At 34.1% G+C, this 19,944-nt stretch overlaps 1 protein-coding gene across 1 annotated transcript in view; it reads right to left on the reverse strand.

Annotated features, from left to right (window-relative positions):
- Window positions 1-16,381: 16,381 nt before the first annotated feature.
- The window catches only part of LOC106462068 (histone H3-like centromeric protein cnp1), a 20,013-nt gene continuing 16,450 nt past the window's right edge, over window positions 16,382-19,944 (reverse strand). The window contains exon 3 of the mRNA XM_013921950.2: window positions 16,382-18,524. Within this exon, the coding sequence (XP_013777404.1) occupies window positions 18,273-18,524 (252 nt within the window). The 3' untranslated portion in view covers window positions 16,382-18,272. The remainder of the gene's footprint in view (window positions 18,525-19,944) is intronic.

Consider the following 19,944-nt stretch of genomic DNA (forward strand, 5'->3'; position numbering starts at 1 on the left):
TAAATATCTTACATATGATAACGGTTTCGTGCTCTGTCAAAAACAATGGAACCAGTCTGCCCACGTCAGAGTATTTTCGTCCCCAATAACGTGACACGATAGGTAACGGTAGGTCGTGACACATTCTAGACAAATACGTGAAAGTTTTGATATTTGTGCTTGGCGTGCTGTGTTGAATAAAGTGAGGCATTAGTTATAAAATAAAAACACGTGGAGATAAAGCCGTATGCAACCTTGACATTATTTTACCGAGATAAATATTACTCGCACAATTCAAAGAAGAAATCAAAGTACAATGAACGAACTTTATGCAGTTTTCTACATAAAAGTATTCGTTTAAGTATATTGATACTAAAATTTCTCATATTTGCATGCCCCCCCCCCAATGGCACAGCGGTATATCTGCTGAATTACAACACTAGAATCCGGGTTTGATACCCGTGATGGGCAGAGCACAGACACCCCATTGTGTAGCTTTGTGCTTAGTTACAAACAAACATATTTGCATTACAGTAGTTTGGTACTTATTTAAAGGGTACACGTTTTTCGCGTATTAAGTTCGATCACAACGTTACCTAAACATTTTTTAAGTCATCTAATTTTACAACAAATTTACTTCTCCGCTTTAGACAGGGATGTCTGCGGACTTACAACGCTAGAAACCAGGTTTCGATACCCGTGGTGGGCACAGCACAAATAGCTCATTGTGTAGCTTTGTGCTTAACTTCAAACAACGACACAGGGATATTTACTAAAATGTTTTTGAGTCACTTATAAATTAATGTAATAGAAATTCGCGATAATTTGTTGGATCTTATTTTTTAAAGGTAAATAAGGAATTTTAATTGTGTGCAACACGTGTTACACAAAATAACTTGAAGTAAGTTTTATGATACCGCCAACACGTTTCAAGGTCGCAAATCTTAAATTGGATATAAGCAGAATGCATGTTTGGTCAAAGTCTTTCTTTACAGTAAATAGAAGATCCCCTCTAATGTCAGCAATATTTGCAAAATGTAGAAAAATTAAATGCAGCATGTTTTATGGTGTCTAAAACATGACATCAAGACACTTTTGAACACAAGCCTGAAAATGCTGTAATGTTACGTGGTTCATCGCACAGAAGGCCCTTTTTAATATAGATGACATTTGGTGCACGTGCATGGAATACAAAATGGAGCATTTTTCTTGTGGATAGGACATCAAATAAAAATCTTTTGGATAAACCTCAAAAATATTGTGAATAGAATGCAAATTTTGCCTTTCAATATATGTGTAGGACATCTTTTAATGCGGACGAGAGTTGTTTAGAATTATATAGAGCGAGACAAGTAGATACGCTTTCCGGTAATATGTTTTCTGGTATAGCTGGATAAAGAACAGTATAAACATTTTTGTGTAAACTTATGGCAGTGACGTAGGGAGCAGGGGGCCTCACCCCCCTTTTACTTTGCCTCCTACACCTCCGTATGGTAACTCGTTTTACAGAAGCATGTACTAAAATTATATACTCTACTAAAAAAAAAAAAACTAATGACGACGTAGTTTCTCTTAGTAAAACGAAGTATTTTTTATGCACGTATTCATCATAACCATTAGTATTTCTTTTTCTTTTGCTTTTGCATTAAGGAACAGGTAAACAAACCTAGTTACAAATCTAAATACGCATGAGTATCTTTCACAGTATCAATCGATAGTTTTTGAATGAGGAAAAATACCTAACTTGCTGTAATTGAGGTCACAAAAACATTTGGACCAAAATATTTTACACGTACAAAGACAGTAAAGTTAGAATAAAGGGGTCAGACATATATATATATAAAGATTTAATATCAAAAAAAGAGCCAAATGAAGTAGCAGTTTAAATATTTAGATATTATGCACAAGGAATCTAATAGCATTTGTGCGTCTTATTAGGTAAACTGCAATAGTTTATTCTATGGTTAACAACTTGAAATAATTTTCATACAGAATGGTTCGTTTTTTGATTACATATATTGTTTATTTAGTAAAACTATTTTGTTAAAATAAATGAATTATATTTTCAAAAAGACAAAAGATAAACACATTTCCGTACCACTTTCTGAATGTTTATTTCTCTTAACGAATTGCAAATATATTATTTTAATAGTAATTAAAAATAATATTCCATCTAAATGAGGCTCAAACCCCAGATATCATGGAAATCTTTCACCACAGAAGCAGCGTCTTAGACCATTAAGCCATTCCCTCATGTTGTGAATCTTAACGGAATGGCTGTGGATAGAAGAATTCATCATTAAAATGATCAAATAAATATTCCTAGAAATATTAATATATTGCTACGGTTGTCAATTCCTATTTCAGATTAATATCAACCAATGGAATATCGTTTCATGCCAGACCTCCTTTGTTTAGTATATGTTTCATCTTCAACAAGGACAAGAAGAAGATGAAGAACAATAACCTGACCACTTTTTCTTAAACTAAACTAAAAACAGATCTGAAGCTGCTGTTTTGAATGTGACGTAAGAGTGTCCAAATACGCTCAGGAACACAAGAATAGTGGCATTCCAGCATTTAGAACACCTGTGGCAATAACCCAGATTCAGACAAAAGTTCGGGTGTGTATGTAAAGTCACGGCAGTGTTACTCCAGCTTTCTAATTTGCCACTACCTTGCCTCTAAATTTGTTTTAGAAATTTCGCGCAAAGCTACGCATACGTTATTTACGCATAGTCGTCCCTAATTTTGAAATGATAGACAACAGCACCCATTACCATCTCGAATCTAACCGAATAATGTGCGGATGGCGTTTTTGCAGCAACAGGCTGCGAACTATGAATACTCAGATTCACAGTCCGAGCACGCTAGCCCTCTAGGCCACGTCAGGTCCAAAACCATTTGCAGTTAAAAGACTATTTTTGTATTAGCAGAATGAAGCTAGGAATCAATACTTTTTATTCCTGAAAGCTACCTCATAATCTTGTTTACTGTAACTTATTATTACTAATATATATATATTAGTAATATTAACAATTTCACGAAAGACCACAAAATATCGCGATTGATTTTCTTTTCAGAATGTAGTATAAACTTTTCAATCATGTTGTTACTTTTATCGACTGAAATAAAATTTAACTTTATTGATTTCACATTTTCTTAATTAGGAAACAGTGAACTTTTTGAGTTTTGTAAATAGTGACCATAAACTGTGGTTAATGTTGTTTTTTCTTCTTTAATTCTTGTTATACCTACTAGTGGATTATCAGGAAAAAATTCAAAGCTACATATTTCGCGTAAAAGCATGCACAGTCTAATTACATAAATCACGACAGAGATTCGGACGATAAGCACTTAAAATATATTGTGCTATGTAAAAACCAGAATCTCTTGTGCTCACGTACGGTTTATATGACCTAATAAAACGAGAACTCGTGAAATTTTCTGAGCTCGTTGAATTACAAGAGGTTTCCCGCGAAACCAGTTTTAAGATATAAAATGGAGTTATCCATCAAGTCACAAACTTGCTCAAACAAAAAACTAGTGACGATGAATTATAAATAAAAACCATATAGCATATTTTCGCGTACTTTGCAAATATTCCTACAGAGGGATGCGTCACAGAAGAGACCCTCAAAAATTAACCAGAAATAGCCTTGAATCGTCTTACTCTAAGTGATCAAGATCTCCTTGAGTTTCAAGGTAATTGATGTTTCATAATAAACAACGACAAAATTTTCATAATATGCATCTAAAATTGATCTGACCGTGAAAGTAACTTGTTTGTAGAAGTCACAAGTTTCCGTAATATTTATACAATACACACACACACACACACAAGTAATACTGTTACGACAGCGGTAATCACGTGATGCTGGTAATACGTCATGGGTTTCTAGAAGGATCATGACTGTTCCCAACAAATCTATTCTTTTCTACGCGCCCTCTATTTTAGTATATAAGCCGGCAAATATAGTGACGGGATAGATAATTGCAGACAGGCAAAGACAGAGACGGACAATTGAGTCAAGCGCGGTAGCGACCGTAAGTAAAGTGCGTGAATCGTTGTGAATTATAGCGTATGTTTAAGTCAAAGTGATTGTGGAAATTAAGTGTATTGAAATGTTGTATTGAGAAAGAATAAAAGTTTCTTTAAGAAAGGACTTGTATCGCTAAAGTTTTATCAGAAAGAAATTATACGGGAAATTAACAAACGACCAGAGACGTAACAATACTATGATATCATTTACAGCACATATTCCAAATAATACGTTTCCAGTCCTTTTCGAAATATTTATAAAAGTAGGCTATCTCGAAGTCAAAATAGACATTTAAATATTTTATTTTTGTATTATAAAATCAATTAAAAGGCGTGCTAAAATGCATTTTCATCTCTGTAAAAGTTAGGGTAGAAAATGAGCAGATAAACGACTTCCAAAATTTGGTTTCTATGCTTTAAAGATAATTAAGGCATTTCGAAAAAGGAACATTTAAATAACTATAACTTCTAATCTTAAAAGCCCTTAGTGGCTCAAAGGTCATGTTTCGATATTCGTGGTGGGCTGAGCACAGATTGCTTAACCCACACTAATCTTAAAAGTTATGTGCCACATGAGAAACAACTTAAGGGTTAGTATTATTCGAAAAAGGAACTCTTAATCATCTTAAAAAACAAGTTTGGGTATGTTACATGCTTTAAAAAATGTATAGATTCTGTTTATACATTACACTGGATGCAAAGATAAACCGATTTAATGAAAATACCCAGCTTCAATACATTTTATTATGTATACATTCACTATACATGTAGAAAAGGAAATACATTTATGTTTCTACGGGTTAGCTACCGCTTCCCTCGGTTATCATTTGAAAACACCATCAAATGTTTTAGTACCAGATTAGGTGTGGCGCCATCTATTGAAAGTAATGTATAATGTTTTGCGTATAACAGAATATTATCCGAGGCAATTATCATTAAAATTTTCTAAGTTTTAGTACCTAAGGGAAAACACAAAACACAATCGTCAAAAATATATTTTGTAGAATCCAGCCCTGCACAAAGCATTATATTAAGTCTATTCAGATGATTTAAATATTTCATAAATGTATCGTTTGCATAGTTCAAGTGTGGTTACATTGCTTGTCTGAAATAAAACACTATGTTTTTCAGAAAGAAATATTTACTTTCCGAAATTGTAAGATTTAGCAAACATCAATGTTTGAGATTTTGACACTAACAGTAAATGAAAAACTGAAATGAACTGGTTATAATAATGATTTCAATTATCTCATGCACGATTATAACTTATAATAGTGGAAGGGAAGACCAAAATGTTTGTTTTGGTGTGGGCAATTGTTTCATTTTAAAGTGAGATGCCCATGTAGCAAGGTAGGTGAGTCTGACCACCAAATTAGGAGGGGGAATGCAGTGGAAAGCTTGTGCCAAAAGTCTTAGTGTCAGTCCAGCTCTTTCAAGAGTGAAGGACAGAGTTACTGGCCGATTCAGGAGTTTCTAGGATGTTGGTTAATCTTGCTGTATATCAGGCAATCTAGGTGAAATTACCACTTTGATCAGTTAGCACTGACATTGTTCTGGCAAATGGTGACAAGCTAGATAAGCATACTGTGGCCTATGTTTAGGTTATATAAATCACAGAATGAAGGTAATCATCTTTGACCTTCGTTCTGGCATTGATATCATAGGGATGAACATAATATAATAACTGTTGGTCAGGTTCACTCTTTAACAAGTGAACTGCATTTACATAGGAAAGTCATCCAATGACAACAAGACCAGGCCTTGGAACAATGGATCACATGAGAGTATGTTGTGGAGAGGGTTACAATACCTACATATATACAAGTGGTATTCCATGGTTAACTGTAGGTGAGGTCTAATGTGTTGGCACCTTGTAATGCTGTGATAAAGCCAATGCATGAAATACTCTTTTCTGTACCGAAAGTAGGTATCATTAACTTGTACAGTTACCTATGAAGCCCCATGTTTTTCTGCAGTTATTGGCAGTCAGCTGTTGACATATCTACAATAAGACTATAAATTCCGTCTGTATATTGATGCTAGCAATAATGAAATTAATGTAGTATTATCACAGTTGCAGGAATTGAGTGGAACACGAAATCGTGTATGCTAGTTGTACACTAATGGCTCCTGAAAGCAAATACTGCATGACAAACAAAGAGGAATGCTTGCATTTGTGGTTTTCATTGAATACTATGACACTACATAAAATGAGAAAACGTTTAGCACTAAGAATGATTCTGTGTAGGATCACAATGTTGCAGATATTCTGCTCCATTGTACTGCATTGTCTTGACCAACAAAACATAAAGCCAATACATTGCCTCAACACTGTGAGATCCTGAATGTCCTGACCTAGGAAACTGTATGGGAGCTGAAATCAATTCTGTTGTAGCAACATCGAGCCATATAGTAGAAGATACCACTAGAGTTGGATACCCATCTTACACTTTAGAAGCTTTGAGAAGAGCAACTAAAGGACCTATCTATCTTAGACACTCCTTATCATGAAGCAAGGTGTAGTGAAGCCAGTGCAAATTGAGGAATGTAACATGGATGCACGTAATTTGTGGTACTTTTTTGAGCAGCTACAAGTGCAGGAAGGTGTGCTGTGCCATTGTTATTAACTATTGAGACGTGATTTTTAACCTGCATTGTAGCTAGTGGACTCCAGAGCTCATACACAAGAAAAACTTCAGACTTTGCACAATGCAAAGACAGAAGACTATAAAGGTGTTACATGCACTGGTGCTATATTATGACAATAGTTTTATTGGCCACATTCAAGTTGTGGCATTAAGTGGTGGTATAAACATTGTACAGTGGGTGCTGCCAAGAGGAAACACTGGTGTAAACAAGGTAAATTTCAAAAGATAATAGTTGGTTCTTCTTTATAGAAAAAAATTCTGGATATTGCGAGTCGTCATCCAAAACTGGAAAAAGGTGTTTAGTATGTACTGGTTGTTATGAATGAAAGGAAGCATGTTACTTGATTTCCGAGCTATCAGGTGATGTTTCACTATGAACTGTATGTCCTACATGGTGTGGTTGTCGCTTGATTATCGCAGTTAGGACAGCTGGTGTTAGTAGGCGTAGTGCCTAAAACTTCAACAGTGGACCACTGAAGAAAACTACTAGGAGTTCAAAAACTCGTTTGAAAGAGCAGTGTTAGGCTTAATTTCTGAGCTTTTAAATAACCTCTTGTGACAAAATGTTCATCCAGCTTTATTATACTCTCTAAATATCTCCAGTACTCTTAAGGGTGTACATATAGCTCTTCCTTGTGCAATGAAGGTGTTGTGTTCTTTCTTAACTCAAAATGTGAATCAGGATATGAATTTAAATGAAATGGTTCTTATTTCACTAGAGTTGCCTGTTCTTTTTTTTGTGATTCCAACTACAATGAATGAATTGACTTGTGAATAGTGATACAATTATTAGAACAGTAAATGTATTTTATTGCAGAAAATTTAACATAGATTGCGTTCGTCTGTGGTTCGTTTATATATGCTACTGTAGTGATAATACAAGTATTAAATTATGGTTAAAAGTATTCTGATAAGTCTTAGTTCGGCTAAATTATACAGGTGATCGGCTCACAGAAGGCACCTTAATGTACAGCAATTATTGGGAGATATCTAATAGAAGTGGTCCACGTTAGTTAACATGGTAAAGTTGCTCGAGCCAGAATCATTCTATTTAAACCTGCTATTATATTTGATGATATGCAGGTGTGTGGTGTTGCACAGATTTGGGTGTTACACAGAAAATACAATTGACATCAAATCAATGGATTTGAAATGTGAACTAAACCGTAATTATAGGACTGTGAAGCGTTATTTGAAGAAACAGATACAAGTTTATTATACGCCAGAGGCGACTACAAAGCAGCACTGCATGGGTGTTAATTTATGCTTTCAGCTGTACATTCACACTCTGCATTCTCATGTATTTCAACTGCACCTTATACCGAAACAATGTTAAAAAAATGTTCCGTAAGACTGTATGTCTGCTTATAAAATATTTCAATCTGTATGATTGAAAATATTCAGTCAAATAAAAAACTGGGTATACCAAGCCTACATTTAGTAGATACATAAGATACTGTTTGTGTATTTCACTTTCCGCGGATTATTTTTACCACTCATGAATTATACCGCTTCATCAAAAACCCACTATCTGCCAAATATGTCAGTGTCAAAACTGATAACAATCTTTCATCAGCATAAATGAAACTAACAGATACACATCTTCATCCATAAGTTCTGGTGATTCAAAGATAATGGTGACTCCTTGTATCTTGGGAACATCAGGATATGTCTCCAGATCACTATTGTTTCCAAAAGGAAGTTCTCTGAGTAATTTTCTCTCTTCATGTTAGTGAGGTAAGGTACATTTGCCAGCAACAAAAACTGGTTCGTTTAATGGACAACATAATTAGGTTTAAAGTTGTTATGGCCTAAAGTTACTTTTAGACACATGTTTTTTAAGACCATTGCTGTGGTAAAGTGACATTTCTATAGACTTTACGTGTATTCATGTGTTTATCACCTTTAGACAATGTATCCCATACACCTGTGGATTTCCCAGTTCTTCAGTTTCATTGGGTCTTGTGCTTGACCAACAATCCACTGTACTGTTAACTGCTAACACAGCTATCCTACAACCCATATAAACTCCCTTCACTAGCTTTTGATTTTTATACAAGCAGAACTTGGATTCCTGTGGGAAAGAAATAGGGTGTGAGACTGCAGACACTGGTTCCTATACAAATGACCAAAACAACTTAATCACCATACAAGTGCCAACCTCTAACTTCTAACAATGGGAATCCATTAACATTGCCAATTACTTCCTATTGAACCTCTTTTATGTTGATTGCTAACAGAGCCAACATATGGAATCTGTTCAAGGCTATTACCAAGAGGGCAATGAGGTTTCCCGAGCCACCACAATGTATTATGGTCAATCCCCAATGTCCATGCCAACAGAAGTTGGAATTGCAACAGCCAAGTTATTGCCCTTGTCTAACCAGCCAACCAAGATGAATTTCGCCACAGCCCAAACTGTGGTGCCAATCCTTGAGCCAATTCCAGTCAAGGAGGAGCTAAAGACAACCTTGAGGGCTCATCTCAGGATTGTGGTGTGTCCCATCAGGGTGTGAATCATTACAAAATGTTACCTAATGTGTATGTGTCTTCAGTGGGACCACTACTTCCTCAGATTTAGTAAGACCTTCTTGCAGTTACAATGTTACCAATAAAAGGAGGATATGTCACCTTCAAAGCACGAAGACTTGAAAACATTCATGATGGCACAATTGTCAGTGCTAACCTACCACCATCTAAGTAGTTCCATGTCCAACCTCTGTGAACCCACTGATGGCAATCGCGAAGTAACTCACACTCCAGCAGATTCCAATCGTGAATAAACATTATCAGGCCTCAAGCTGTTAAATACATACAGGCTTAGGCACTATACAAGAAGAGAGAAGACTGGTTGCTAAAATGCAACAAACCACATCTCAAATGCAAAAAAAAAGTTGCAGTGACATCAAGCCAACTTTATTCAGATCTGGAAGACCTTGGCAAAGGCCAAGTATCTGATATGACATACCACCATCGTGTACACCTTCAAGGTACTGTTTTCGGGGCTTTAATGATTACAAAGCTTGGGTGAGTGGTGCACTTAAGTGCGAGTGTTCTTTCATTTTTATTGAGTTTATATTCCTTTATATAACTTCCTCACTGTGAACTCTTATGTTTTATGTACAGCACGTATATGAAATACATTTACTCTTCTTCTTTCTAATAATCATCCTCACCTGCGGTCAAATGTTTTCCCCAAATCTATACAGGTGATAAAACCCTTCACTTTCATAATCCTTGCAGAAATTGTTCCCCCTTTTTAAATATTTCACTCTTTTTGTGCACAAATGACTATTCTTATCACTGTGTAAAGAACATTGCATTTTCTTCTTTATACAAGGAATTTTCATAATCTGGTTTGTACGTGATTGTGATATGTAAAGAATTATATCTTTCTTTTTGAAAATTCATTTTTTTAGTGTCCAAATGTGCGTATATCTGCATTTTAATGACAATGATATAAAATTTATATCTCAGTATATTCTATTTAATTGGTTATTCTTATTAGCTTTACTGAGAAACTTCATTCTTTGATGTTTATTATTGCATGATTTTATTTTGATAAATTGATATTAAAAGATTAGTTTATTTGATTATGCTCTTAATGCTAAGTAGTTTATTTGCTTTGAACTTATTATTGAAGGGTTTGCCTTCGTTTGTAAATTCCACGTGTTTTGCTTTGAATGGTCCATTTTGTTGTACATCATACTAAACCAGTTTATCTGTGTTCTTAATATGAGTGTATTTTGTTTGGCTTCAGTGTGAAATGATTTGCTTTGCATGTAATTCATTTTTCCTCTATGCTATAAAGTGTATTTTTCCCCTTTTGTGTGTGTGTGTTTATGCAAAGATTGTATTTTATTATATTTAATTGTGGTTTGTAATCCTGTGTTTCAGAGTTAGATTGTCCCTCTTTGCTTGCTTGTTATGTTGTGTAAGTGTTTTACAGGGGAGAGAGCATGTTAATCTGGTTACTTAACTAATGCACGAATTCATTATCTTCTTTTTCATTTTTAAAGTTATGGACGTCCTGAAGGTAAAGTCGCCAGTGGTATCATTTATAATTTCTCATTAAGTTGGCTTGGAATGACAGAATCATGTATGCTTTACTCAACCAAAGGAACAAAACTCATCTGCTCTGAAATTATGAACATTCATACTCTCTCCCCAACTGAGTGGGCAAGGAGTCCTCCACTGACCCCCCAAATTATGGGGAGGACATAGAACAACTGTGCTCAACCAAGGACCCAGGATGGGACCACTCAGTGTTCACAGGCAGGTCAGGTGATACATTGATGTTCTGTTGGAATATTGTTCACATTACTATACACAATGTACTGTCTCTTTCATACTAACAACTCAGAGAATTCAGCTTTACTTTTCTGTCAAACCCCTGTTATACTGCGGATACCATCTAAATAATCTTAAGGGAATTCGGTGCATCTAAAAAAAAGCACACCCTAGAGCTTAGTAATATTAACTAATATGTTTAAATATTCAACATCTGATATCAATTTTACTTTAAGTGTACTGTTAAAACTTATACACACTAACCAGTAAAATATAATTTAAGTTATTATAAGCTCAATGAAAACAAAAAATCTCTACGGTTTGTGGTTTATACAACTATAGTGTTAAAAAGTTTCGTATATCAACCTATTCCTTGTTTTTGAGAGATGAAAAGTGTCACTCTTTTGTACATAAATGATTAACTCCCAGGTCTGAAAGAAGTCAGCTTTATAAAAATAAATTCTCATACTATTTTTTAATATACTTTTAGTACCACATAAGTTTAAAAACACACTAGTTTGTTGTGTATAGTGTTAAAAATAAAAACTTAGAAAAGAGGATCTGAAAAACTAGGTGGCATTGAAATATTTTAAAGTTATGATAATAGCATTAATAATTATACTAATATATTCACTTTCAACTTATAATAATGAATGTTGTCTTAACTGATTTAACAAGTGTTTGTATATACGTACATGTTCAAAACCAAAGGTTTAGTTAATTTGGAAATAAATGGGTTTTAAATCACTTTATTCACCTAGCATAGGCAATGTTTACTGATCAAATTTTGTTCATTATCAGCATCACCAAGGGCAAGGTTCTACCTGTGTAATACCAGAGTTCTATTTTATCATTGTCTGGAACATTAAGTAAGATGGTTTTATTTTCTATGCGTAATTTTTGTTTATTTGTAATTAAGCATAAAGTACACAATGGGCTATCTGTGCTCTAGCCACCATGGTATGAAACCCGATTTCTGGCATTGTAAGTCCGCAGACATAATGTCCTCTATACGTAATGACCTGACAAGTTAGATAGACCCCTACACATGTACTAGTAATAAATTTATAAGTTTTTTTACTTTTTACAATTGAAATCAAGTTCAAATTTTATTAAAAATTTTTGAAAGTTTTGTAAATTCCAGAAGCTGTAACGTGTATATACATATTAATTATCTGCACATGGGATGGTGTAAAGAAGGTTTAAAAGTTTAGTTACTTTTGACTTAAAGGAATATATGGGTGAATATCTAACTTCTGGACGCATTGCAGGCCCATGGCTTTTCATGTTTCACTTTTGATAACTCAACAAACCAGCTGTTTTAATACAGTGAAGAAGAAAGATGTCATCATCAACTTTCTCTATTGCCGCTCCACTTACAATAACACTGTCCATGAAAAAATTATAACCCAATATTTATATGTTAACTCTCATGTTGACAACCCCATTTCCCTTCTGTCTATGATTTTTATGAAAGCAAATTGGAGCAGTTTTAGATCTAAGGTTGACAAACTACCACTTGATATTTACATAGAAAAAATTTCCCATACAAACTTGAAGTTTATTCTAATGAGATCATAACTGTATTTATAATAACAGCAACTTTAGTCACCGGAAAGTTACACAAGAAATTCAATACCACATCAAAGTCACTTTTTATTACTACTATAGATGCATTGCAGTCCATGGCTTTTTGTGTTTCACTTTTGATACTCAAAAAACAATCTGTTTTAATACAGTGAAGAAGAAAGATGTCATCATCAACTATATTTTTATCGTTCTGTGAAAGAAAATTAGTGAGAGTTGCCAAGAGCTTTTAGTGGCACTGACTGTTCAACAAAAGAAAGTGTACTAATTCTGATCACCATCTTTCAGTCATGAAGAAACTTGAGACTGACTTGATGTCAAATGAAGCCATTGGATATATTGGCATCACATGCACAAGCTACACTTCATAATTGTGTTATTAACTTTTCTTCATGAAACTTGTCTCCTTTTGAACAGTGTCTGATTCCTGCAGACATAATTCCATAGCCATCTGGTTGTACCTTAAGTCAGTTTAGGAGAGACTAAAAACCAGACACCCTAACACCGACACTATGCATGTTCCAATAACATAATACTGCAACAAAATACATCTTTAATGTCAACAAGACCATTACTAAAATGGTTCAACACAATACTTTAGAATTTTTCTGAAGCCAGCTGGCCATGGCAAGGGATCATTAGATGGCACCGGTACAGCAGTTGAAAGTGTAATGTTCTTGCTGTATAGGGAGTTGACATTCCAAATGTTCTATTTCTGTACATGAAATGCAAAAACCTAAAGTTAACTTGCTATATGTACTTTATTGTCAAATCTTAGAAGATTTTGAGCATACATGTCCCAAAAAACATGAAAAATCACCAGATTGTCACACAGACATCCTCTCCCACAGACACAGTTTTTGCTTTCATTCCAACATTTATGTACATTAAGCACTAAAAACCATCAAGTTCAGTATAGTTCAAAACTTAACAAATTTTTGTCTTCCTATCTTTTTGTGATTGTTCAATCTATTCTTTTATTTCAATATCTTTGTTGCCTATGTGGTTTTAACTATATATTTCTTTCCATGAAATAGAACACTCCAGGAGTTCCTCAACCGCTGATCCAGTTCTGCTGCTGAACTAGAACTTTAGCAAGTAGGAAACATTGATGAATGAATATTGGCACAGTGAGTTGCAGTTTGGAGATCCTGAGACCAGGCGAGAATGTTTCTCTATAAGGTTTCAAGTTGTTGTTTATTTGTGAAGATATCTAGGAGATATATTCTTAAAAGTATGTTGCAAATAGAAACAACTGGACACCCAAAAGTAACATCTCTTCTATATTATGTTCAAGAGAGTACTCACCGTGTGGAAATGCCCATGCACGTTCTAAAAGTGGAGTTTGGGAAGAACTAGGCTGAAAATATGGGCAAAGATGCAGGGCTAGATGTTAGTTTGAACCTACTGTTGTCCAGGTGCATTGTGGATTTAATACTAAAAAAGACAGAGTTGAAAGTGACATGGTGGGAGAGTAGTTTATTTTTGGAACCATTACCTGTTACAGTGAAGAAAAGCCTGAGTGTCCTGATGTAACATAGTGACCAGGGTCAAGATGGAACTGTGAATGGAGTTTGTAATGATTAAAGAAGTTGCATCTTTAAAGATATTTGTAACAACTGATATATGTACATGTAATCTACTAAAGTTAAAGTAATCTAACAGAGTTTTAATTTAATCTTGTGACACCAAGTCACTGATTGAACAGGTGGATGAGAAACATCAGCCACACGTGTAATAATACAAATCCTGCAGACCCACCTATCAGTAATGAGGAGACTGACCTTTCTCCAGATTCTAGGAATAAGGCTAATACTGTTATTGCTGATAAAGAAAATCTGTTATTTGTTAAACCTGATATGTTAGGTCAACAGATCATGACTTATGATAATGAGCTGAAAGTGAACACAGTTGGTCCAAAATTCTTGATATGGTCCTTGTATGATGACATCATATCACATTTTAGGAATCATATCGGAACACAAGAAAGTAAGAATAATAATAATACCGGCCAACTGAATCAAAAATGTGGGCTAAAATCATACTTTCACTTTCCAAATGATGTTTAGGACATCATACTACAATATGGTTATGAACATGTTCTAGGATTAAACCAAAAATATGGGTTAAAGTCATGCTCTTACTTTCAGGCAAGTGATGATGGTGTGCTATTCCTTCTATGCATTGTAGTATGCAATTCATAGTTAATGTTAAATTCTTAACCTGTTTTCTTGAGAATTTGTTAAAAAGAAATAAATCTTTCAACCATACCTTCATTTTTTCAGTATATAACATGTTCAACTCCCTAACCACTAACCAGCAGCAGCATTTTGGGGTTGGGGGTGGTGGCTCAAAGTAAAGCTGAATTAACATATATACATGTGTTATACCATAGCATACAGATCCCATTTTCTTTGTTCTCTCTTCCTCCCCACCAACTTTTTAGTGAAATGACCTAATTGATAGATTTTGATATTTTTTCTTTCAAAGTGAGTTGAAATTGAACCAAAGTAAAAATATCAAAATCCATTGACAATCCACCTTGGTAACAACCTTGTGTACAGTAGTAAGGTGTGTTGTAGTGGAGCTACTCTGTAAAAGGCAGTAAATGATCCACTGTAGAAAAAAAAAAAGAATAAAAAAAATAGAGAATTTTGAAAATTCTGAATAGGCATGCTAAATTTAATTTTTTCTTGTGGGAAACACTATTTTTTTTGTGTGCACTTCATCAAACTGACCTAGACAATGTTGTAATAAAAAGGGGAATGCCATCTTAAATAATTTTGTGAGGAAATAAAATTATTAAGTAATGGAGTTGAGATGGATCATGGGTAAAATAATAAATGAGAATCAACACTACTACAAATAAACCTGTAAGAAGTGGATATCCAAGTGCAATTTCATGGTGTTATTTCATTCAAATAATTCCTTTTCTTTTCTAAATCTGAGTGTCCAATATGTCCGGTAGTTTAATATTGACTCATATTCAAACTTGGGTGACTTAATATCCATCAGTTCTTATGACATTTTTTATGCACGCACAAGGCAAATAAAGCAACACAAAAAAAACAACATTTCCTCTGTCTCTATACATCTGTTATCTAGCTGATAATTTCAAATATATTTTGGAATGTCAGTTTCAAATGTACATAAGGGATAATACTAGTTAAATTCTTTTACTTATTTACCTGTAGAGACATCCTCTGACTAAAGCTATTATCAATAAGGCTTGTTTAGAAGCTGCTAATTCTGTGAACATTGTTTAATAAGTTCGAGCTTGTACTGCAGCTGAACTTTCAGCAATGCTCCCATAACACATTCATATTTAGAAGTTCAATACTGAAGACAATGTAACGTTTTGTGTGTCCTTGACCTATATTCAGCAAAAGATAACAGGTATCCTCAAATAAAGTCCATAAGGATTAAGTTTCTGAAGTCATCCTCTTTTTTATTCATACTGTTGCTTCACTTTTGTTGAAGGGTAATAAAATGTTAAGCCTGCATGAAATTAGCTAAAAACACGTTATTAGTTTCACGCACACAGAAAGATAACTTTAGCTCTACATCTCTGCTGAAAACACTAGGTGGTACCCGTGTGGTTTGTTAATTTAATATTGAGTATGAATTTTAAGATCAATGAATTGTAACAATCAGAAATAAATGTCTGTGCAGGAGTAGAACAGTGAAGCCAATATATCTGAAAATATAAATCATAAGTGTCACTTGTTATCACATTAAAAATTTACAAACTTTACTGTCAAACAATAAAAAGGAGAATATATCTGATGCCTCTATACAATAACACAACTAGATGTTTTAAGTTACACAGAGAACATTTATTCTATCACAAAGACCTTTTTAAACACCAATCTTTAACAAAATGAAATTCTTATACGAAAATTTTACATCACTTCTTTATGCATGACAATTCAGTAACAACAACAACAAAAAAGGAATAAAGCGACCCTATTCTATTTAGCAAAATTTTGTATAAAATTTCCTTTGGCTGATTAGGCATTAAAAATTACTAGCCAGTGTTGCTAGCACTTGTATTTACTTACATAAACAACAAAGGAGCAAATTTAAGTGTAATAATAATTTATAATCCAACCAAATAATTATTTAAAATACTAAATACAGAGGCTACACAATATAAAACAGATTCTGCCTTCACAAAATTGTTTTTTTTATACATTCATGTTTTAAAATGATTCCATTAAGTCACAATTCAAAAGCTAAACAAATGATTTAAAAATATATATCAAAAAATGAGTGTGTCTGCAAGACAAATATAATTAAAAGGACAAATATTGTTTGGCTACACAGTCTATATGCATAAAATAAAGTATTTTAGTGTTATGTTAATCTTAAGTTGTATTTTATTCTATTCCCCACCCTCACACAGACATAAAAAAACATTCAGTTCCAATTACCTAATAAAACTGCTCCATAATAGTTTCCACCAGGCCAGCTTAATTAATAAGGTACAATTTTGCATGAAGTTGTTTATAGCAGTTAGCTTATAATTTACTTTGATATTTGTTTAGTTCTGATTTCCAACTTTGTATCCATGCTCTTCCTTATTCTTTAGTTTTTTATTAACAGGTTTATAGTTAATCCAGCCAGTTTGCTATGAGGACATGTGTTATGACAGAAATAATGTATTTGTACAAGTGCAGAGAACTAGATAAACTCCATGTATATTGAGATACTTGCTAATGGGTTGTTTTACTCTTGGTTTCTTAGTGTTTAACTGCTGCAGGAAGGAGCCCAGGCCTAGATCCTTTTGCATATTATATGAATTTTGCAATTTCTGTAGAATAAAGTTAATGATGACTTCGTTCTGTCTTACCTTTGGTGTGGAAGTTATATCTGAGGAGACAATTTTTGTGGGTAAGTTATTTTGACCTCAGAGTTAGTTGAGCACAACAGTCAAATTACCAGCAATCAAATTTCTCTACAAGTGGACTACCACGTTCTCCGCATTTGTGGAAATTTGTGCAAAGCAAAACTGGCAGATATTGCACCATTAATTAAATGAACACAAAGAGCAAGTCCAACTGATGAAGGCCAATCACTCTGCCATGACATAACATGCAGTTCAACCAGCTACTAAATGAACCAGAAAAACAATATTCCTATTGACAAAACAGACAGCTGAAGAATAAGGAATGACATGAAGCACCACACACACACAAAATTAACAGAGATATTAAGTTAGACTTCAACAGTCTTTGTACACCAATGATAAACATACATGTCCTAAAAAAACCCATTACTTCCCATCAAATAAAATCCATGAGTTTCTAAACTGATGAAGATTCACTGTAGCACCATTCCAAGTTAATTCAGCAAATAATTTTCTGAAATGTAAACTTTAAACTTGTACTAATAATTAATAATGCTCTTGAGAGTTCGACAAGATGTAATATCTATACCGGCTGATGAAATTTAAGAAATACTAAACACTTTTCTAAGTAATGAAGTTATTGTTTAGTAACCTGTCTATAAACATTATTTTAGAAAATATTAAAACATTTTACCTCTATAATTTTTAAATTCAATATTTATTAAACAGATTGAGAATTACAATAACAATATTCACTTAAGGCACTTATGTGACAATAAACCGACACAACAGGACACAGATGAACAGAAGTTAAAAAACAAAAATGCAAGTTACATAGAAAAAAAGATAAAAGCAAGTTAAAAATCTATTACTAAGTTTAAAAGATTTCAAAGCTGTTTACACTTCCTCTAATGCGACGTGCAAGATGAATATCCTTGGGTTGAAGAGTAACCCTTCGTGCATGAATTGAGCAAAGGTAAGCATCTTCAAAGAGATGAACTAAATATGCTTCTGCAGCTTCCTGTAAACAGAGTATGGCAGTAGCCTCCCATCGATACTGGAGACTACTCAACTCTTGACAGATTTCTCTTACTACTCGGGAAAAGGGTAACTTCCTCAGTAAAAGATTCTGGAAAAAGTAATGATCTGGTTTAGTAAAGAAAAGCAAAATTGAGAAGTTAAGTTTGTATTTTGAAATTCTAAACTCTATCATAACTTCCATTATGTTTACATATACACAGACTAATTGATGACCTCAAACTTTAAAGGGGAAATTACATTTTATAATATTTTTTTTAAACTTCTGAACAATTGTAACAGACGTAAGTGTTTTAAATCATAGTCACTATTTATACATTACTTCTTACATAATGTTACTCTGGGTTATTGTTTCATTAATCTCCACCTAGTTTCTTCATCACTTTTGATGCATCCAATTCTACTAGTGCTTGCTGTCACAGTTTACACATTTCACTTCATTCTCTGTCCATGCTGTTGCTACTATCTAGGTTCATATCTTGAAGGAAGTAACAAATTAAGAACATTTAACTGTTCAGTCCATTGTGAAATGGTTTAATTTCTACGTTACTGAACACCTTCCAATTGCAATCGCAAGCAGATGCAGTAGATGAAAAGCTTAATACTAATATAGAAATTTTGGATAACTTCCACATCAGAAGAGCATGGGATGATGTACATACAATTTTCCTGCTCCACGATTAATGTCCAAATATGTATTCAGCCAAGTCACAAAAAACAATTATCGGATATTTGTTGAAGATATACTCAGCTACCTACATGGATCATGTTCACAATTTCACTCCCCTCATTTTTCTCAAAGTTTTGGCCACTGTATTCTGGATTTCAACATATAGACTACTTGCTGAAAGGATGAAAGCAAAAGTACTAGAAACTGGAAAGTTAAAATTTTCCTAAACTGAAAATTCATTTCCAATGACACTTACCTCCACTAACATTTATAGCTATTACTCGACCACCAGGATTTCTACTATGCCCTCTAAGCATCAGTCTGATTTTTCTCGCTTGCTCCAGTCTTTTATACCCCATTCAATTGCCCTTGGTGATACTTTCCACTTATGTCAATGCACCCTCTATCCTGGTACTGTATATAAAGGCACCTCATTCAGATAATTTTATCATTTTTTTTTGGGACTGATACAATCCAAGTATCTAACACCAGCTGTTAGTGGGGAGAGAATGACAGCAGAGGTAAGTATTATTGGAAATACATTTTCAATTTAGGAAAATGTTAACTTCCAAAACATACCTCCACTGCCACTTTTAGCTAGAATCCCACATTGAGAATGTGGAGGGGCCAGTGAGGGCATTATCCATACAGAAAGCATCTGCATAGATCATGGGTGGAATTGTACATGAGCGATCATCACTTTTGGCCAGCCCCAACTAGATAGCAGAGGTTCCACTACTCAGGGTTGGAATTAAGGGGTCTTGGTCCCTATATCCCACATTGGTGGCTAGGGCAATTGGATCACAGTGTTATATATATATATATACATACACACACACAC

The sequence above is a fragment of the Limulus polyphemus genome, unplaced genomic scaffold (assembly GCF_000517525.1).
Source record: "Limulus polyphemus unplaced genomic scaffold, Limulus_polyphemus-2.1.2 Scaffold1087, whole genome shotgun sequence".
Classification (NCBI taxonomy): Eukaryota; Metazoa; Arthropoda; class Merostomata; order Xiphosura; family Limulidae; genus Limulus; species Limulus polyphemus.